This window comes from Dromiciops gliroides, chromosome 1, assembly GCF_019393635.1.
Source record: "Dromiciops gliroides isolate mDroGli1 chromosome 1, mDroGli1.pri, whole genome shotgun sequence".
NCBI classification, from domain to species: Eukaryota; Metazoa; Chordata; class Mammalia; order Microbiotheria; family Microbiotheriidae; genus Dromiciops; species Dromiciops gliroides.
This window is the reverse complement of record NC_057861.1, coordinates 631,752,268-631,768,286: the sequence shown is the minus strand read 5'-3', so window position 1 is coordinate 631,768,286 and position 16,019 is coordinate 631,752,268. Positions and strand designations below refer to the sequence as shown.

The window sequence follows — 16,019 nt, the reverse complement described above, 5'->3', positions numbered from 1 at the left end:
TCGGCTTGAGGCCAGGAGGCATCCTCTCTCAAGTTTGGTTACAACCCAGTAAAATAGGGATGTGAAACTAGTCCTCTCCCTAGGGGAGAAGGAGGTAGGGGAATAGAAAGGAACCAGAGCTGCAGGATAAGAACTGGGATGACATAGGTTTGAGTTGTGGTTTCCAAGTTTTCTTTCAGTTCTTCTTTCACTTTCCATATCTCTGAGGGACAGGAACAAATCCAGATGATGCAGGATGGCAGGGCCCACCCACGCACATATATATATGCAGACATATGTAGAAGAGCAATGGATAATTCCTATTCCAGTTCTACAAAAGATGTTTCTGGAGTAGATCTGAGTCAGGATAAGTGGGTGAGAGCAAACAGAAGAGACAATGGACACTCTGGAAGGGATCAGGCATCATCCTGGAATGGGGCAGGCGAGCTGGGATGGGGATTTCAGGGCTAGGCTAAGTCGACACTCTGCAAACCGGCCAATCACTCCACAAACTGTGTGGTCATTTATTTGGCATATTTTACAGCTGCCCTTAACCCTTATACTTCCAGAGCTTACCTGAGTCCTTGTAGCCTGAGACTACAGTGGGGAAGGGGGGGAGGCAAGGCAGAAGAAAAGCAGATAGCAAATTTGGGGACCATGGCAGGTATCAATATGACCTGCGCTGATCCTGGCCAAGGGAAGCCAACCCCTGGCTCTTGAATTTCAAGGCACACTTCATAGGATAGGGACCTACTGGTACTCTGGTACTGGGCCAACCAGGCCATGGCATGAAATCCTTTTGGCCCTTGAAGCCAAGTAGCATGCTACCAGTGCCTTTATTCTTCCACGACAGCAATGAGGTTAGAATGAATCCAATGACATTTTTACCCATTCCTGAAGAGCCCATTGTGCAATGGCCCTGGCCCATGAGTTCCTACTAGGAGCATCTTATGCTACTTCTAACTCCTCCTGACTGTCCCTGAGCTGGCTGTCCTGGGATGTCCCAACCCTTGATTCTTTTTTGGACGTAAAGGAAATGCTGAAGCTGGTGATCTGAGTACTTGTAGCTGTCGGAGGCACCTGTGTCCTTGGCGCCAGGGGTAGCTGCAAAGGGCAGACTGTCCTTAACTGTGGGAATTGGACTGCATGTGTAAAACCAATTACCAGCTCTATTTACTACCCATTGTGAGAAATCATTATTAATGACCAGTATCTTGGGGGACCCAGTGATCTCCCTTTCTTTCTTAGACTTTCCCTCTGCCCTCAACTCCTAGGGCAAGTTCTCCTTGAAAGATTTCTCTGGGTCAAGCCTGACCCAAGTTTACAAAGAAGTCTTGGGTGGAGAAAGATCCCTTTGGCAGGAAGAACTTTACTGATGAAATCAGACTACAACTACTGCAAACTATGTGCTCAGATCAGCTTGGGTGGTGGGGGTGGTCTTTTTTTTTTTTTCTGATGTCATCTTACCAACAGTTGAGTGAGTCATATATCCCCAGACATCCAATGATGTCAACAATTAGACTGGACTGCTAGATGGACCCCCAAGAATTAGAAGGGTATATAAATTTAGACCCCACTGTCATTAAGGATCTTTGGTCTGAGAAAGATGGCCAAATGACCATCCTTTTATTAATAACTTATCAGTATAATAATAAAATGATTACCCAGAAACTATGTCTCATATTTTTAATCACCACACCATATAACTAACTTGGGCAAGTCACTGGCACTCCCATTCTTCCCAATCCCTAATAAAAGCTCATATTCCTATAGTGCTTTAAGTTTTACAAAGGGCTTTCTGAGAAATGGGAAATTTAGGTCTTGTTCATTTTCCCTTTCAGCAATCAGTTGCTAACACTGTCAGTTCTCTTTTCACCTCTTTTTTGTATCCATGCACTTCTCCCTCTAATCCCAAGGTTACTTCATTACTCTAAATTCTGGATCTCATTGACTTTCACATGGATTACTGCAATACCCTCAAAATGCATCTCACTACTCTTCCAATCTCTCTTGATTGGAAAAGGGAATCTCCACAGATGCCAAATGACCATTTCTAAGACAAATGGGACTGCGTTATTTCCTGTTATTTCCTTGTTCAGAATTCTTCAGTGGCTCCTTAGTCTCTCTAGAAAGGTTAACTACAATTCTAGACATTTCATTTCTTTTCCTGAAGATGTTTCAGCCAAACTGACCTTCTTGGTATATTCAAATTCCGTTGCATATCTCCTGCCTGGATACACACCCATTCATACCACCACTTCAAAAAATCACTAGCTTTCTCCAAAAAAATGGCTCAGTTGCTACCACCTCCTACTCAATGACTTTCCTAATCCCTCTAGGTAATTATGGTCTCTCCCTCTCAAATTATCTTACATTTACTTCTCTGTGACCAAGTCCTAACCCCTCTTTCCCCCACCCCCACCAACAGAATGTAAGCTCCTAGAAGGCAGGAAATGTTTCCTTTTTTCTTTGTATCCCCAATGCCTAGCAGAGCCTTTCATGTGATAAGCACTTAACCTTTTAAAAACTGATTAAAAATTTCCTACTTCAGGGGCACCTAGGTGACGCAGTGGATAAAGCACCAGCCCTGGATTCAGGAGGACCTAAATTCAAATCCGGCCTCAGACACTTGACACTTACTAGCTGTATGACCCTGGGCAAGTCATTTAACCTTCACTGCCCTGCAAAAAAAACAAAACCTAACCAAAAAAAAATCTACTTCTTGGACTTCCATAAACTAAATCTAGATCATACATACCACCTGAGTCTGGAGGAGCATGTTTTTTGAGTAGAAGGGTTAAGACTGAGAGGCAGTTAAATACAGGATAAGGATGTGGACAACACTAATTTAATCACTGTAGGGAAAGGGATGGATACTGAATCAAGGTGACCCAAGTCCCTATTCCCTGCTATCAAAAACAGGTCTTTCATCAAATGAGGTATGTAAAGTAGTTCTACAAACCCTAAAGTGCTATATAAATGTTGCTTGTTATTAAATATCATGCTTTACTATGTCCTTAACACAAAGACTGAAACTCTATTACCTCTATGAATTTGAATTTAGACAGGGCTGTTGCCAAGTCAACAAATATTTATTAAACACCTACTATGTGCTAGGCACTGTGCTAAATGCTGGAGATACAAAGAAAGGCAAAAGACAGTCCCTGCCCTCAAGGAGCTCACAGTTTAATGGGGGAGACAACATACAGACAAGTATGTAAAAACAAGCTATATACAGATAAACTGGAGATAATTAACAGAAGAAAAAGACTAGAATTAAAAGAGATTTAGAGGGTCTTCTTGTAGAAGGTAGGATTTTTGACTGGGACCTAAAGCAAGCCAGGAGGCAGATATGAGAACATTCCAAGTATGGGAGACAACCAGTAAAAACGTCCAGTCAGGAGCTGGAGTGTTTTGTACAAGGCACACAAGATGGACCGTGTGACCAGACAGAATTCACGTAAGGGTGCAAAGTTTAAAGAGAACCAGAAAGGTGGGAGGCTTTTATATTTGATGTTGGTGGTGATAAGGAGTCACTGGAGTTTATTCAGTAGAGGACTGACATAGACCTATGCTTCAGGAAAATCACTTTAGTGGCTGAATTTAGATCAGAGTGGGTAGAGACTCGAGGCAGGCAAATCCAACAAGTTATTGCAATGGTACCAATGTGAGGTAACAAGGGCCTGTACCAAGGGGGTAGCAATGTTAGAGCAGAGAAAGGGACATATTTGAGAAATTTTGCAAAAGGTGACAGGTGTTGGCTAGTTAGCTATGATATGTGAGATATAGTGAGGGGTCAAAGATTTCACTGGAAGAGCCTGGAGGACTGAGAGGATATTGTACCCTCAACAGTAATAGGGAAATTTAGTAAAGGGAAGGTTGGGGAAGATGAGTTCAAAAGAATGTCTTCCAATCCCAACAACTGGAAATCAAAATGTTCCCTTCAAGGTAGCCCTAGCCAGGATGGAAGCTCCCCTTCATACCAAAATGTAGGAGGTTCCTACCTTAGACTTTCCCAGATCAGTCAGAGGCTGGAGCCTGCTCTGAACACAGTTGACAAAGTGATTTTTCTATCTCATTTGATCCTCCTAAAAGCCCACAAAAGAGGCAGGATGAGACTATAAATCCCACTTTTCAATGAGAATGCAGGGTCAGAGGTAAAAATACTTATCCAAGGCTAGACGTCAAGGCTGGGATCAACACTCAGGTCTTCCTGATTCCTAGGGTGTATGTCTTCCTGTATACCACACTGCTTATGTCCAGGACTCCACAGGGACCTGGCATTCAATTGGGTGGAGTAAATTTTCCCTTCTTTCTCCAGTTACAGGAAGATCTCCCAGTATTTTCTGCAGGGCCCAAACCTAGCCCCAGTTAGTCGCATGATGCAAATCAGATGCACATATGAGTCACATAGGGCCAGTCTTCCCACACTGTTCCATCAGGTAGATGAAGGCCAAGTTCCTTTTTCAGCCTTCAGAATAGGAATGGAGATGGACCTAGATAATCATAGAATGTCAAAATTGAAAAGGTCCTTAGGTCATCTACTCCAACTTCTTTTTTATAAAGGAAATTCAGGCCCACAAAGACAAAGTGACTAAAATGTCCATATCCCCTGAACTAGAGATTCCATTACTAGGTTTATACACCAGGGAAACCATCAGTAAGAAAAAGGTCCCCATATACTCCAAAGTATCTATGACAGCAAATTTTCTGATAGCTAAGAACTGGAAACAAAGTAGATGTCCATCAACTGGGGTTTAGCCGTAGCTAAACAAATAATGGTACATGAATGTAATAGAATATATTACTATGCTGTAAGAAATGATGTGTGTGATGAATATAGAAAAGCATAGAAAATCGATGCGGAATGAAGCAGAAACAAGAAAATAATACACAGTAACTGAACAGTGTAAATGGAAAGAACAATGACATACCAAAACATCAAAAGTGTAAAAAAAATTATAAAGATCAAGTGGATCTTAAATGAAGAGATATTAGAAGACACACCCAAACCACCCCTTTATGGAGATGGAAAGTCCACAGGTATTTACACATTGCATGTTTTTGGACTTTTTCAACATATCGATCAGTCATACTAATTTTTCCCCCCTCCAAAAAATACTATTTGTCATATGGAATGGCTCTCTGGGAGACAGAGGAGCAATACGCTGGAAGACCAAACAATTATGGAAGACTAAAATTCTTGTGATGAAATGACAGCAGCAGTCACTTTCTGATTAAGGGAACAGACAATCCCTGAGGAACAACTGTTCAAGGTAACTCCTATTAAGCAGGATGCTGCCACCAGACTGACCTAAAACCTCTATTTCCCCCACACAGAGACATATGTCCGTAGACCAGAAAGAAACTCAATGCGTGTCCCGCCCCCTCCCCCCCTTTCAAAAAGCTCTCAATCCAGGATATCATAGAACACACCAGCAGCTTCAGAAGCCTCAGTGAGAGCAAATTTGACTTTATTCTTGACTCTAGCAGAGTCCCCTCGGGGGCATATCAGAGATCGAGCCTGGTACCCACCAGCCCATACAAACCAAGACCTTAATTGAGTTACAGAAAATCAATCTTCTTCAGCTCCACGACAGCCAGATCCTCTGCACGCAATGAGAACCACGTTATAGGAGAATTGTGACGTGGAAAACATGAAATGGTTTAAGGAAAAAACCCGACAACCCAGAATGGAGACATTTTCACTGGCGGCTTCTCTCCAAAAACGCAGACTACAACAGGCTTTATCTCAGGCCTGGCTCTGTGCCCCTCCCAAGATCATCTCATGCTGTGGGTACAAAGACTGAGGAAGGCTGTGTGTGAGCTTGGCCAGGGTATTCCCTTAGAGGCTGGCAGCAGAGGGCTCTGACGAAGATCCTGGCCAGCCAGACTCACCCCAACCCAGAGACCCCCAGGTCCCTGCCACAGACGTGGATAGGAGACCCAAGGGCAAAAAGGCCCCTATTTGAGGTGGACGGAGGATCAGGAGCGGGCTGAGCCTCGAGGGAAGAGGCTCTGCTTATTAGAAGTTCCCACAAACCCCAGCCAGGCCTTTGGTATGGGCTGCCACTGACTCCTGGCAGCAAAAGACCAGACTCAGTAGAGGGGGGGAAACAAATGTCCAGCTCATTCCTAAACCAAAGAGGAAGAGGTAGCTTGGGGATTGAAGTTCCTCAGAAACAGGTCAGCCCATGAAGCTCACAGACATCGTGAGCCAAGACACTGACAGCAACACTAGCAGCATTGCCTTTTAATAATCTCACACTGAGCAAGCCCTGAGGGAGGACACTACAATCTGGTGTATGCTTTCCTCCCCCTGGGGGCCTGCCACTCTAATCACAAGAGCCATCCTTCCAGCCATCCCGCCATCGCTCGTCCACACGAGCACAGTCAAATGCAGGCTTCCCTAGCTTCAAATTCACCTCGTTGTGTATACGGCAGAGCCACTGGGTGAGCCTGTTCCGACTGCTGGTGTCTGGCTGGTTTCTGCTCAACCTGCAGGAGAATGGGGCAGCATAGGGAGGATCAAGAAAGAGTGGATGTGAGGGAAGTCTGGATCCCACCAATGCTATCCCTGAAGAAGCTTAGATATGAAACCCCCACCCCCCTCAGGAGACACTGGGCCCTGCAGGAACCAGACCATCTGACTAACATTGGAGAGAGACATTTTTCTTGGGATCCTCTAGTTTATAATCCAGCTTTTGAAATGAAAAATGGAGCCTAAATAGTACCTGGAGCTACAATGTTTGACCTTTCTCTGCATGAAGACAGAGAGGACAGACTGAAATGCCCCGACAGCAACAGTTCACTTTTTGCCCGTACCATGTTACTGAGGCTTTGCTATTCTAGGGATGGAATAGCACCTTTCACCTAAGAGGGTAGGGTCAGCCCAAAGCTAGGTCCCAGCCTTCTGGGACTCCAGAAAGGGACAAATTCTCTTTGGATGGCTGAGTGATCCTGGCCCTCTGGGATTCTTCTGCCATCCCTGCAGAAGTCCTTGGACATCACTAAGGTACCCTGAACAATTAGGTTCAGTTCCCTCTGAAGGCACTTTACCCAAAGCAGAATGGGAAAGGTGCCTCAGACACAGAACAAAGCAAACAGAGTAGGGCAGATTCATTGGGAAAACACTAGGCAATATCCCCATAGACTTTTAAAAGCACAGAGTGCTCTTAGGAAGCTGGTATTTTCTCCTAATACCTTCATCCAATAAGCATATCCAGTATGTATCTTATAAAACTGTAGGAAAGAGAACAATGCAGCTTCAGGCAGGTCATTAGCCCATATTATAGAATTTTACAAGCTCCCAACCACAGGAAGGTACCTCTCTCAAACTCTTTCCTAGGGCCTCAGGCAGAGTGGAAAGGGTGGGGCAAGTTAACATACATCTTCGAACAAAGGTCTATTTTCTGAACTTCTGTGACCTCTCTTCTGCCCCAGCACACCAATGCCAACTACAATCTCTTTTTACAAAAAGCATTAAGTAGCAGTGGCAGATCCCTACTAATAGCTGATCTTAGAAGTCTGATCATTCCTGGTAGCCAGGCCTCTAACACTTTAGGATCACAGGAACGGAGCAAAAGTCCCCTCTTGGCTTCTACTGTTAGCTATCTGAGTCATACCCAAATGAGGAAATACTTAAGACTAAGGGAAACAACTTCAGGCCTTGCTAAAACCATGAAACAGGTTAGCATTTAACTTCTTAAAATAAAAGGTCTGGGATTAGAGTGAATATAACACCCTAGATCCCTAATATCACTGTTTTTCAAAGGGGGTGTAAAAAGGAAAATACTCTCTGGGACAATCACCAGTTATGAGGGTGAAGAGAGGGTTATAGAACCATAGAATCTTAGAATTAGAAAGGACCTTAGCAGTCATCTGGTTCAACTTGGACCTGGACCAAGAACTCACTCTACAGCATTCCTGACAAGTGGGCACCTAGCCTGTCTGAAGATCTTCAGTGAGGGAGGAACCTACTACTCTTCCAGAATAGCCTATTTCACTTTTGGACAGGTCTATTTGTTAGGAAGTTTTCCCTCTGCACTGTCTTTTAGTTAAGAGTCAGGGGGCAACTGGACTCCAGGACTGAAGAAGACAAACCTGGATAAATAGGATCCAAAAAGTCCACTCCCCTCTACCTCCCCTCAGCCCACCTCCAGTTCCCAAGTAGTACACAAACTTGAAAGGAGAGCCCGGGGAAGATAGGTAACCTAAATTCTACCACTGGTGACCATTCTGAGCCCCGTAAACTCCTACTCTTAGGCTAGGGCTGTCTTACACTAGGGCCCAAGTAGGAACCCTTCAGATGTAGCACTAAAACCTTGTGTAAGACTCACAGGGCAAATAAATAAATAAATAAGAAAGAGACTCACAGGGTGACTAAGGTTTAGAATTTTGTCTCTGTGTGACCTCACTAACCAGTTCAAGTATTTCATAAGTAACTAACCCTTTCCTTTCCCTTCCCCAAACCCCTTTCCCCATAATCTAGCCTAAGGAAACATGGGAAATCAGCCTGGTGGCACATTCATACACAACTTGCCTTCTCCTTATATCTTCAGCACACTCATCACATGGGAAAAACTTGGAAAATAGATGTATAAATTGGGCCATTTCTTCCTGCTGGTCTAGAGTAGGGCAGTCAGGATAATATGCAGCCATTGTGTGTAAGAATGCCCAAGTGTTTCGCCCCAACTCCTCCCGATCCAGGGGGCAATCAGCTGGCAACTTGTTTTCCAACTGGGAAAGAAGGAAGGGAAATGAAGGTTTAGAAATGAGATTTTAGGTAATTCCCTCAGAGGCAGAAGCCCAAGCTCTTAACAACAAACCTCTCTGTGCAACCAGCAGTAAATATGAAATCACTTGAAAAATCTCAGTAGAGAGAATGCTACCTTATTTTAGGCAAACTCATTCTTGGGTTTAGCAAAAGAACAAGAAAATAGATTGCCTTCTGGAATTAGGGGATTTGTTTGAAAGCAGAACTAGCCCTGTTTTAAGGGATATAAGGACCCTGAGGTCTCCAGGGCACCAAGCCATGTTGGAGCAGAAAGACATGATTTGAACTTGGGCTTCCCTAGGCTCTAAGTCTAGCATTCTTCCCACAAAACCACACTATGTATTCTCCTGGGCAAGTCATTTAACCTCTTCAGAACTCAATTTTTTCTCTAGTAATAATAATTGGAATGATATAGGGGGTTAAAAGCATATTATTCCCATTTTATAGAACAGGAAACAGGCTCAAAGAATGTGACTTGTCCAGTTGACACATGTTTGAAATAGAATTGGTCTCCTGCCTCCTTTTCGTTACATCACACCATTTCATCTATAAACTGAGGGGGAAGGAGAAGAGTGTAAGTGTGTGTCTGTGGATATAGATATAGATATAAGTAGTACCTACACTTTACCAGACACTGTACTAAGAGCTTTATAAATACTAGCACAGTACCTGGAGCTTTACAACCCTTGGAGGTACAGTTGAGGAAAATAAGGCAGTCAAAAGTTAAGTGACTTGCATAGGGCCACACAACTAAGTGTCTGTGACTGGATTTGAATTCAGGTCTTCTTGACTTCAGGCCCAGTACTCTAACCATGGAGTCATCCAACTGCTTCAAAATCTAAGTGATGTCTAAGGACCCTTCAAGCTCTAAGTCCTATATTCTTTTTTTTTGTATTTCAGACAAAGGTGGGGAGGGGTCTGGGGGAAAAAGACAATTCTATTCATTCTATCAGCTCCTGTTTCCTGCTTAGGTTGGGATTCTATGGGGAACCTAGAACAAAATCTGGGTTTTCTGGGCCGTATTAGGGGGATCTTGTGGGAGGGGGGACAAAAGCACCAAGACCTTTTCTAAAGAACAAGGCTGAAAAGGTTCCCTCCAAATGAGTCAGGTGTGGGGTTGTTTCATTAGGGAGGAGGTGTGGCAGGGCGGGAAAAGCCTGTGTGCTTGGGAAGAGCCGGTGAGCTGGGGGGGGAGGCGAACGTGGGGTCCAGAGATTGGGGTGTGGGACAGTGACAGGGGCAGTTTGGCCCCATATGGGGCCTGGGCGGGGGCGGGGCATGGGGAGGCAAACGTGGACGTTCCAGGAGGAAGACGCTGACCCGTAAGTTAGGTGAGCGCTCCAAGTGAGGGTGAAACGGGGATCCCCCGAGACTCGGAACCTAGGGGAAGTTTCTTCCCGTCCCTTCCAGCAGTGCCCCGCCCCGCAGGCGTCCGGGCCTTACCGCGACCTGCGTCCCGCTTCCCGAGTGGTTCCGCGCCTGCTGCGTCTTCATCCACGTCTTGAAGTCGACGCAGGCCCGGCAGGGCCGCTTTCGCGCGGCAGTTTCCCCGACGGGCCCGATGGGCCCGGCCGTCTCCGTCGCCGCCTCCTCCTTGGTCTCGTGGGCCCGCGCGCCCCCGGGCAGGAAGGAGAAGAAGCCGGCGGGCGAGAAGCGCCGACCTTCGCCGGGCGCCGCCATCTTGCTCAGCCAAGGAATGCTGGGACAGGCGGCCTTGTAGGCGCGCAGGCGGGCGGCCTCCCTCAGCCTCCAAGCCAGCCCTAGCCCCAGCCTCATCCCCAGCCCCGCCTTCGAGACCGCCCCGGCCTCCGGGCACGGCCCCGCCCCCGCCCCTGTCCCGGTCTGGGTACTCTCGGAGCCGGCCGCGGGCGCCCCATTCTCCGAACGGTCCGACCGAGGCTCCTTCTTCTGCTTCCTCCAGTAGAAGAGGAGCGTGGAACAGTGGCCAGTCTTGCCTTTGTGGCGCGCTTTGACTCGGGTTTTGGGCGGGGCCTTGGGCCGCTCCTTGGCATGGCCCCAGTGCGGGGACTTGGGGCACCAGGACTTGGGGCGTCCGGACTCGCCTCCTATCGTCGGCAACTGAGCCTCCTTCATCTCGAGGACAACTCGGCCTGCTCTCCCCCGCCCCCTCCCTCAGTCTTTCCCTCCCCCAGACACCAGCCTCGACATGGTCGGTCCCGCCCAAGGGACCCGAGGGGTAGAGATGGGCGGCCCACTCGCACTACCCACGACTAAGCCCCTCGCGCCCTCGGACAGCCGAGGGCCATTAGCCCAGGCCTCTCCACAGTCGCCTGGCAATGGCCGTTGTCACAATAGGGCGGGGGCTGTGGCGTCAGAGAAGATGGCTGGGGGTGCAGGGTATGACGCAGGCCCCTCGTTGATGTCAGTTCTTTTCTTAACGTTCTCCACTTCAATCCTTCCAGACCTTTGCAAACTTCCGTGACTCTAGTGACTTCTGGAAGGGCAGGTTAACATAGAGCAAAATTCACATCCCTACCGTTTAAGAGCCGTGTGACAGTGTCATTTCCCCCATTTAGGGCCTCAGTTTCCTGGCCTGCAAGGAAGGGAGGCTTGGACTAAATTTGACCTTTAAGGGCCTTTCCAACTCAAAATTCCATGATCCTACTGTTTGCTACCCACCCGTAATTAGTCAGCTATTGGAGGCGAGTGGGGAACGGACTGGTGGTACCTTCCCCCCCAAATTACCAGTTATTTCTTCATTATGTTTTCATGTTGTCACCTCTGGGGGCAGGGCCCGTTTCTCCTTTCTCCTCTGTTTTTTTTTTTTTTTAGTGAGGCAATTGGGGTTAAGTGACTTGCCCAGGGTCACACAGCTAGTAAGTGTTAAGTGTCCGAGGCTGGATTTGAACTCAGGTACTCCTGACTCCAGGGCTGGTGCTCTATCCACTGCGCCACCTAGCTGCCCCTCCTCTATGTCTTTTTAAAATCTCCTGGGCCCAGCACATTGTAGGTGTTTGCTTGCTGACTGATTGATAGTGTGGTACAACTCAGCAAACATTCATTAAGGTCTCCTATCAAATACTTACTTTGCAAACCTTAAAGTCTTACATGAGCTATTATTATTCCTATATTTGAGGCACTGGGGCAACATTATAAAGATGAAAATTGACAGAGCCCTGCCTTCTAGGAGCTTAGTCTCCTAATCAAGTTTCTGGTTCATGGTCCTCCCTTTCCCCTTAAGTGTGTCTGGTTACCAAAGCTGTATCCTTGGGTTTCTTCTCCCAATACATGGCTTCAATTATCACCTCTATTAGGTTGCCTCCCTTATTTATATATTCAACTCTGAGCTCCAGACCCACATATCTTACTACACGCTATACATCTCCACCTGGATTTCCTATAGACACCTCAAACTCCACCATATCCCAAGATGAGCTCACCATATTCCCTTTTAAACCTGATCCTCCTTTCAACTATTCTATTTCTCTTGTTGAGACTACCATCCTTCCAGTCATCCATGCTCAAAACCTTGGCACCATCTTTGACTTTTCCTTCTCCTTTATCCTCTACATCTGATCAAATGCCAAATCCTATCCATTTTTCCTCCTTGATACCTGCTGTATCTCTTCCACTCATTGCCACCTCTCTAATTCAATTCCTTATTACTTCCTGCCTGGATTATTGCAATAGTGTCCTGATATGTTCCCATATCTCACCTCTCCTTATCCTTCACACATCTGCCAAAGTAACCTCAATCAACCAACAAGCCTATTAAGAAACTACTGCTTGCCAGGCACTGTGCTAATTGCCAGAGATATAGGGCAAAAGTTAAACTGCTCCTGTCCTAAAAGAGCTTGAATTTTAACCAGAGATGACATGCAGAGATAAAAATTTTTGTGGAGGGGGCGGCTAGGTGGCACAGTGGATAAAGCACTGGCCCTGGATTCAGGAGGACCAGAGTTCAAATCTGACCTCAGACTCTTGACACTTAATAGCTATGTGGCCCTGGGCAAGTCACTTAACCCCCATTGCCCCACAAAAAAAAAAAAAAAAGTATATGTGGAGCATGAACAAAATGAGATCTTTTTGAGGAAGGACACTAGCAGCTGGGAGGAATCAGAAGGATTTCATGTAGAACATGATACTTGAGCTGCGTTTTAAGGAAACCAGGTGAGAAGGCAGAGCATCCAGCCAGAACAGAGGTCTGATCATCTCGTTCTTTTGTTCAACTTTCAGGTTAATTTGTAAGATAAAATGAATACTCCTGTGGTTGCTTCCACAGCACATATACTAAAATGAATACTCCTTTCTCTGACTTTTTAAGATCCTCCACAACCTGACTTCTTTCCCTCCATATTGTACATTATTCCATTTCACAAATTGTATTCCAATGATAATGGACTGCTAGCTTTGTTCCCTGATCTTATCAGGTATTTCCCACTGTGTACTTGCAAAGGCCATTCCCCAAGCCTGAATAACACTCCTTGAGTCTAAAATTCTCTTCCTTTAGAGTGTCACTCAGGTGGCATCTCCTCCATGAAGTCTTACAAGGCAAGGGAAAACTTATGAGGCACCACCGTGTACAAAATTCTTTCCTTAATTTTTCCATTGAAACTCACCTCCCTCAAGTTTTCCTAGCTAGTGTACTTTGGATCCTTCTTTTGATGCTAGCACTACCTATCCCGTGCTACCATTATCTATGTTTCTTTTTATCTCATTGGTAGGAAGGACTGGGTGATCCGTTTTTTATCTTTTGTCTTCATCTCTAGAGCCAAATATATAGCACAGCAGATAAATGTCTTGTTTAATGGATGTCCAAATGAATAGATGCCCTAAAGATCCAGGTTAGAAGGTAGGTAGTGATTTTACCAATTTAACAGATAAGAAAATCAAAGCACAGATGGTTAAATTAGCTGATCTTAGATGTCAAAGTGCATCAGTGCTTAGAACCTGGATGACCCTGGGGCCTTTGGACTGTCATATAAACACCTACAGGAATCTTGTTTGAATAATCTCCTGGGGCCTTGGGAAAGGGAGGCAGCATGACTCCACAAGCAGCATAAGAACCAGCCTCCAACTGAGTGGGAAGTGATAAATATAGAGCCTTAGAACTGTGACCAGTGCCTTGTCAATCATTCTCCCCCATTAGATGCTGAGCTCCTCAAGGGAAGTGACTACTTAGAACAATGCCTGGTATAGTTGATTTGACTTGACTTCACCTGTCTTGCGCACCACTCAACAAGCAGAGGGTGCCATGGGGTAACTGCCAAGCTCCTGGGCTCCTTTCTAACCATCAGAGAACTGACCACCCCTCAGATCCATCTCTTGTCAGTTGACATTCTCCTCTTCTTTTTTTTATTTTAAAAGTATTTTATTATTTTCCAGTTACATGTAAAGATAGTTTTCAACATTTTAAAAATAAGATTTCTAGTTTCAATTTTTTCTCCCTCCTTCCTCTCCCTCTCCCCCCCAGACAACAAGTAATCTGATATAGGTTATATATGTACCATAACATTAAACATATTTCTGCATTAGTCATGTTGTGAAAGAAGAATCAGAGCAAAAAGGAAAACCCTCAAAAAAGAAAAACAACAGCACTAAAACAAAAGAAAAAGTATGGTTCAATCTGCATCCATATTCCACAGTTTTATTTTTTTTTCTGGATTTGGAGAGCCTTTTCCATCACTATCTTGGACCATTGTATTGCTCAGAAGACTCAAGTCTATCACAGTTGATCAACACATAATGTTGATGATACTGTGTACAATGTTCTCCTGGTTCTGCTCATCTCACCCATCATCAGTTCATGCAAGTCCTTCCAGGTTTCTCTGAAATCTGCCTGCTCATCGTTTCTTACAGCACAATAGAATTCCATTACATTCATATACCACAACTTGTTCAACCATTCCCCAATTGATAGACAGCTCCTCAATTTCCAATTCCTTGCCACCACAAAAAGAACAGCTATAAATATTTTTGTACTTGTGGGTCCTTTTCCCTTGACATTCTCTTCTTTGCAAGGTGTGGGTTAGTGTTTCCACCCATCAGAAAGGGCATGCATGGATCACCCGGGATCAGTCTCTATTGATTAATGCCCTTGTCTTCAGTATAAGGAGAAGGAAAGTATTCCTCAGCTATTCCCCTGCCTAGCTTCACCTATAAACTAGAGTTGCCAGTCATTCTGAAACAGGGATTCTTAAGCTTCTTGGTGGCTTTGGCCTCTGCGAAACACCCAGACCCTCTTTTCCCACTAATGTTTTTTTTAAAAGAATAGGAAAAATGCATAGGATTACAAAGGAAATCCTCATTGAAATGGATTTATCAAAATATTAAGAACAAGGTCACAGATCCCAGGCTAAGAACCCCAGCTCTAGAAGAAGCATTGGAATCAGGATTTCCTCTTTCCTGAGGCTTTTCTTTGGCTCTCCACACAGTTTGCTTAGGATCATTTTTCTTCTTAGATTTTTTTTTTCTGGGGCAATGAGGGTTAAGTGACTTGCCCAGGGTCACACAGCTAGTAAATGCCAAGTATCTGAGGCTGGATTTGAACTCAGATCCTCCTGAATCCAGGACCAGTACTTTATCCACTGTACCACCTAGCTGCCCCCACTTAAGACCATTTTTGCTGGTTCTTGATCAGTCCCTGCAACCCCTGCTTCAAGGACTGAATTGGGGTATAAATCAAATACTGGTCTTGCCCTCACATGGGGCCTAACAGACCCCAAACTAACATCCATAGAGACAAGAGAACTGCCATGTTCTTGGGCTCTATTAAAGTCCCTTATCTCTTAACTTCAAAGTATGACATCCTGCCTCTGATGTTACTGGCCTCCATCTCCCATGAAATGTATCTGGAAATGCTAGGTGACACAGTGGATAGAATGCCAGCCCTGCATTCAGGGGGACCTGAGTTCAAATCCAGCCTCAGATACCTACTAGCTGTGTGATCTTGGGCGCTTAACCCTGTTTGCCTCAATTTCTTCATCTGTAAAATGATCCAGAGAAGGAAATGGCAGACCATTCTGAGGGGAGAAGAACAGTCCACTCAGACCTTAAACAGCACTTTAGGACCCTCACTTTCTGTCTGCTCATTGTGTGAGGACTCAGGGAGCATCTCTCTTGGACTTCTGTTTGGAAGGAGGAGAATAGGGATTCTTTTTCCTTCTAGCAGCTAGGATAACTGTTCACATGTGGTAGTAGATACATCTATTGCCTAGGGAAGGCTGGACCTAGACCTTAGGCCACTGGCTGCCCCTATTGCTCATGTTTCCTTCCCTGAGAATAAGTGACAGAAGAATGATTG

General features: G+C 45.3%; 2 protein-coding genes across 3 annotated transcripts in view; one reads left to right on the top strand and one right to left on the bottom strand.

Moving 5' to 3' along the window:
- Nucleotides 1-3,178: 3,178 nt before the first annotated feature.
- Nucleotides 3,179-10,505, bottom strand: GFER (growth factor, augmenter of liver regeneration). Of its 2 annotated transcripts, XM_043978752.1 has the most exons (4): nt 10,199-10,505; nt 8,522-8,718; nt 6,405-6,477; nt 3,179-4,475 (listed from the first exon to the last, which is right to left on the bottom strand). In XM_043978752.1, the coding sequence occupies exons 1-4, from the start codon at nt 10,433-10,435 to the stop codon at nt 4,446-4,448; spliced, it is 537 nt and encodes a 178-aa protein (XP_043834687.1). In that variant the 5' UTR covers nt 10,436-10,505; the 3' UTR covers nt 3,179-4,445. The 2 variants fall into 2 exon arrangements, with proteins under 2 accessions (XP_043834687.1, XP_043834686.1); XM_043978751.1 differs by lacking the exon at nt 3,179-4,475 and having other exon boundaries at nt 5,437-6,477.
- Nucleotides 10,506-10,922: 417 nt separating this feature from the next.
- The window catches only part of NOXO1 (NADPH oxidase organizer 1), a 46,679-nt gene continuing 41,582 nt past the window's right edge, over nt 10,923-16,019 (top strand). The window contains 1 exon segment of the mRNA XM_044000119.1: nt 10,923-11,137. Coding sequence (XP_043856054.1) covers nt 10,923-11,137 — 215 coding nt within the window.

Bases quoted from the DNA above. Each gene is read 5' to 3' on its own strand.
- GFER (XM_043978751.1), bottom strand. From the start codon at position 10,435: ATGGCGGCGCCCGGCGAAGGTCGGCGCTTCTCGCCCGCCGGCTTCTTC. The intron at 8,719-10,198 runs GTAAGGCCCGGA...CTTCTTTCCCAG, and splicing joins GAAGCGGGACGCAGGTCGCG to TTGGAAAACAAGTTGCCAGC. The intron at 6,478-8,521 runs GCAAGTTGTGTA...ATTCTCCTGCAG, and splicing joins GCTGAAGATATAAGGAGAAG to GTTGAGCAGAAACCAGCCAG.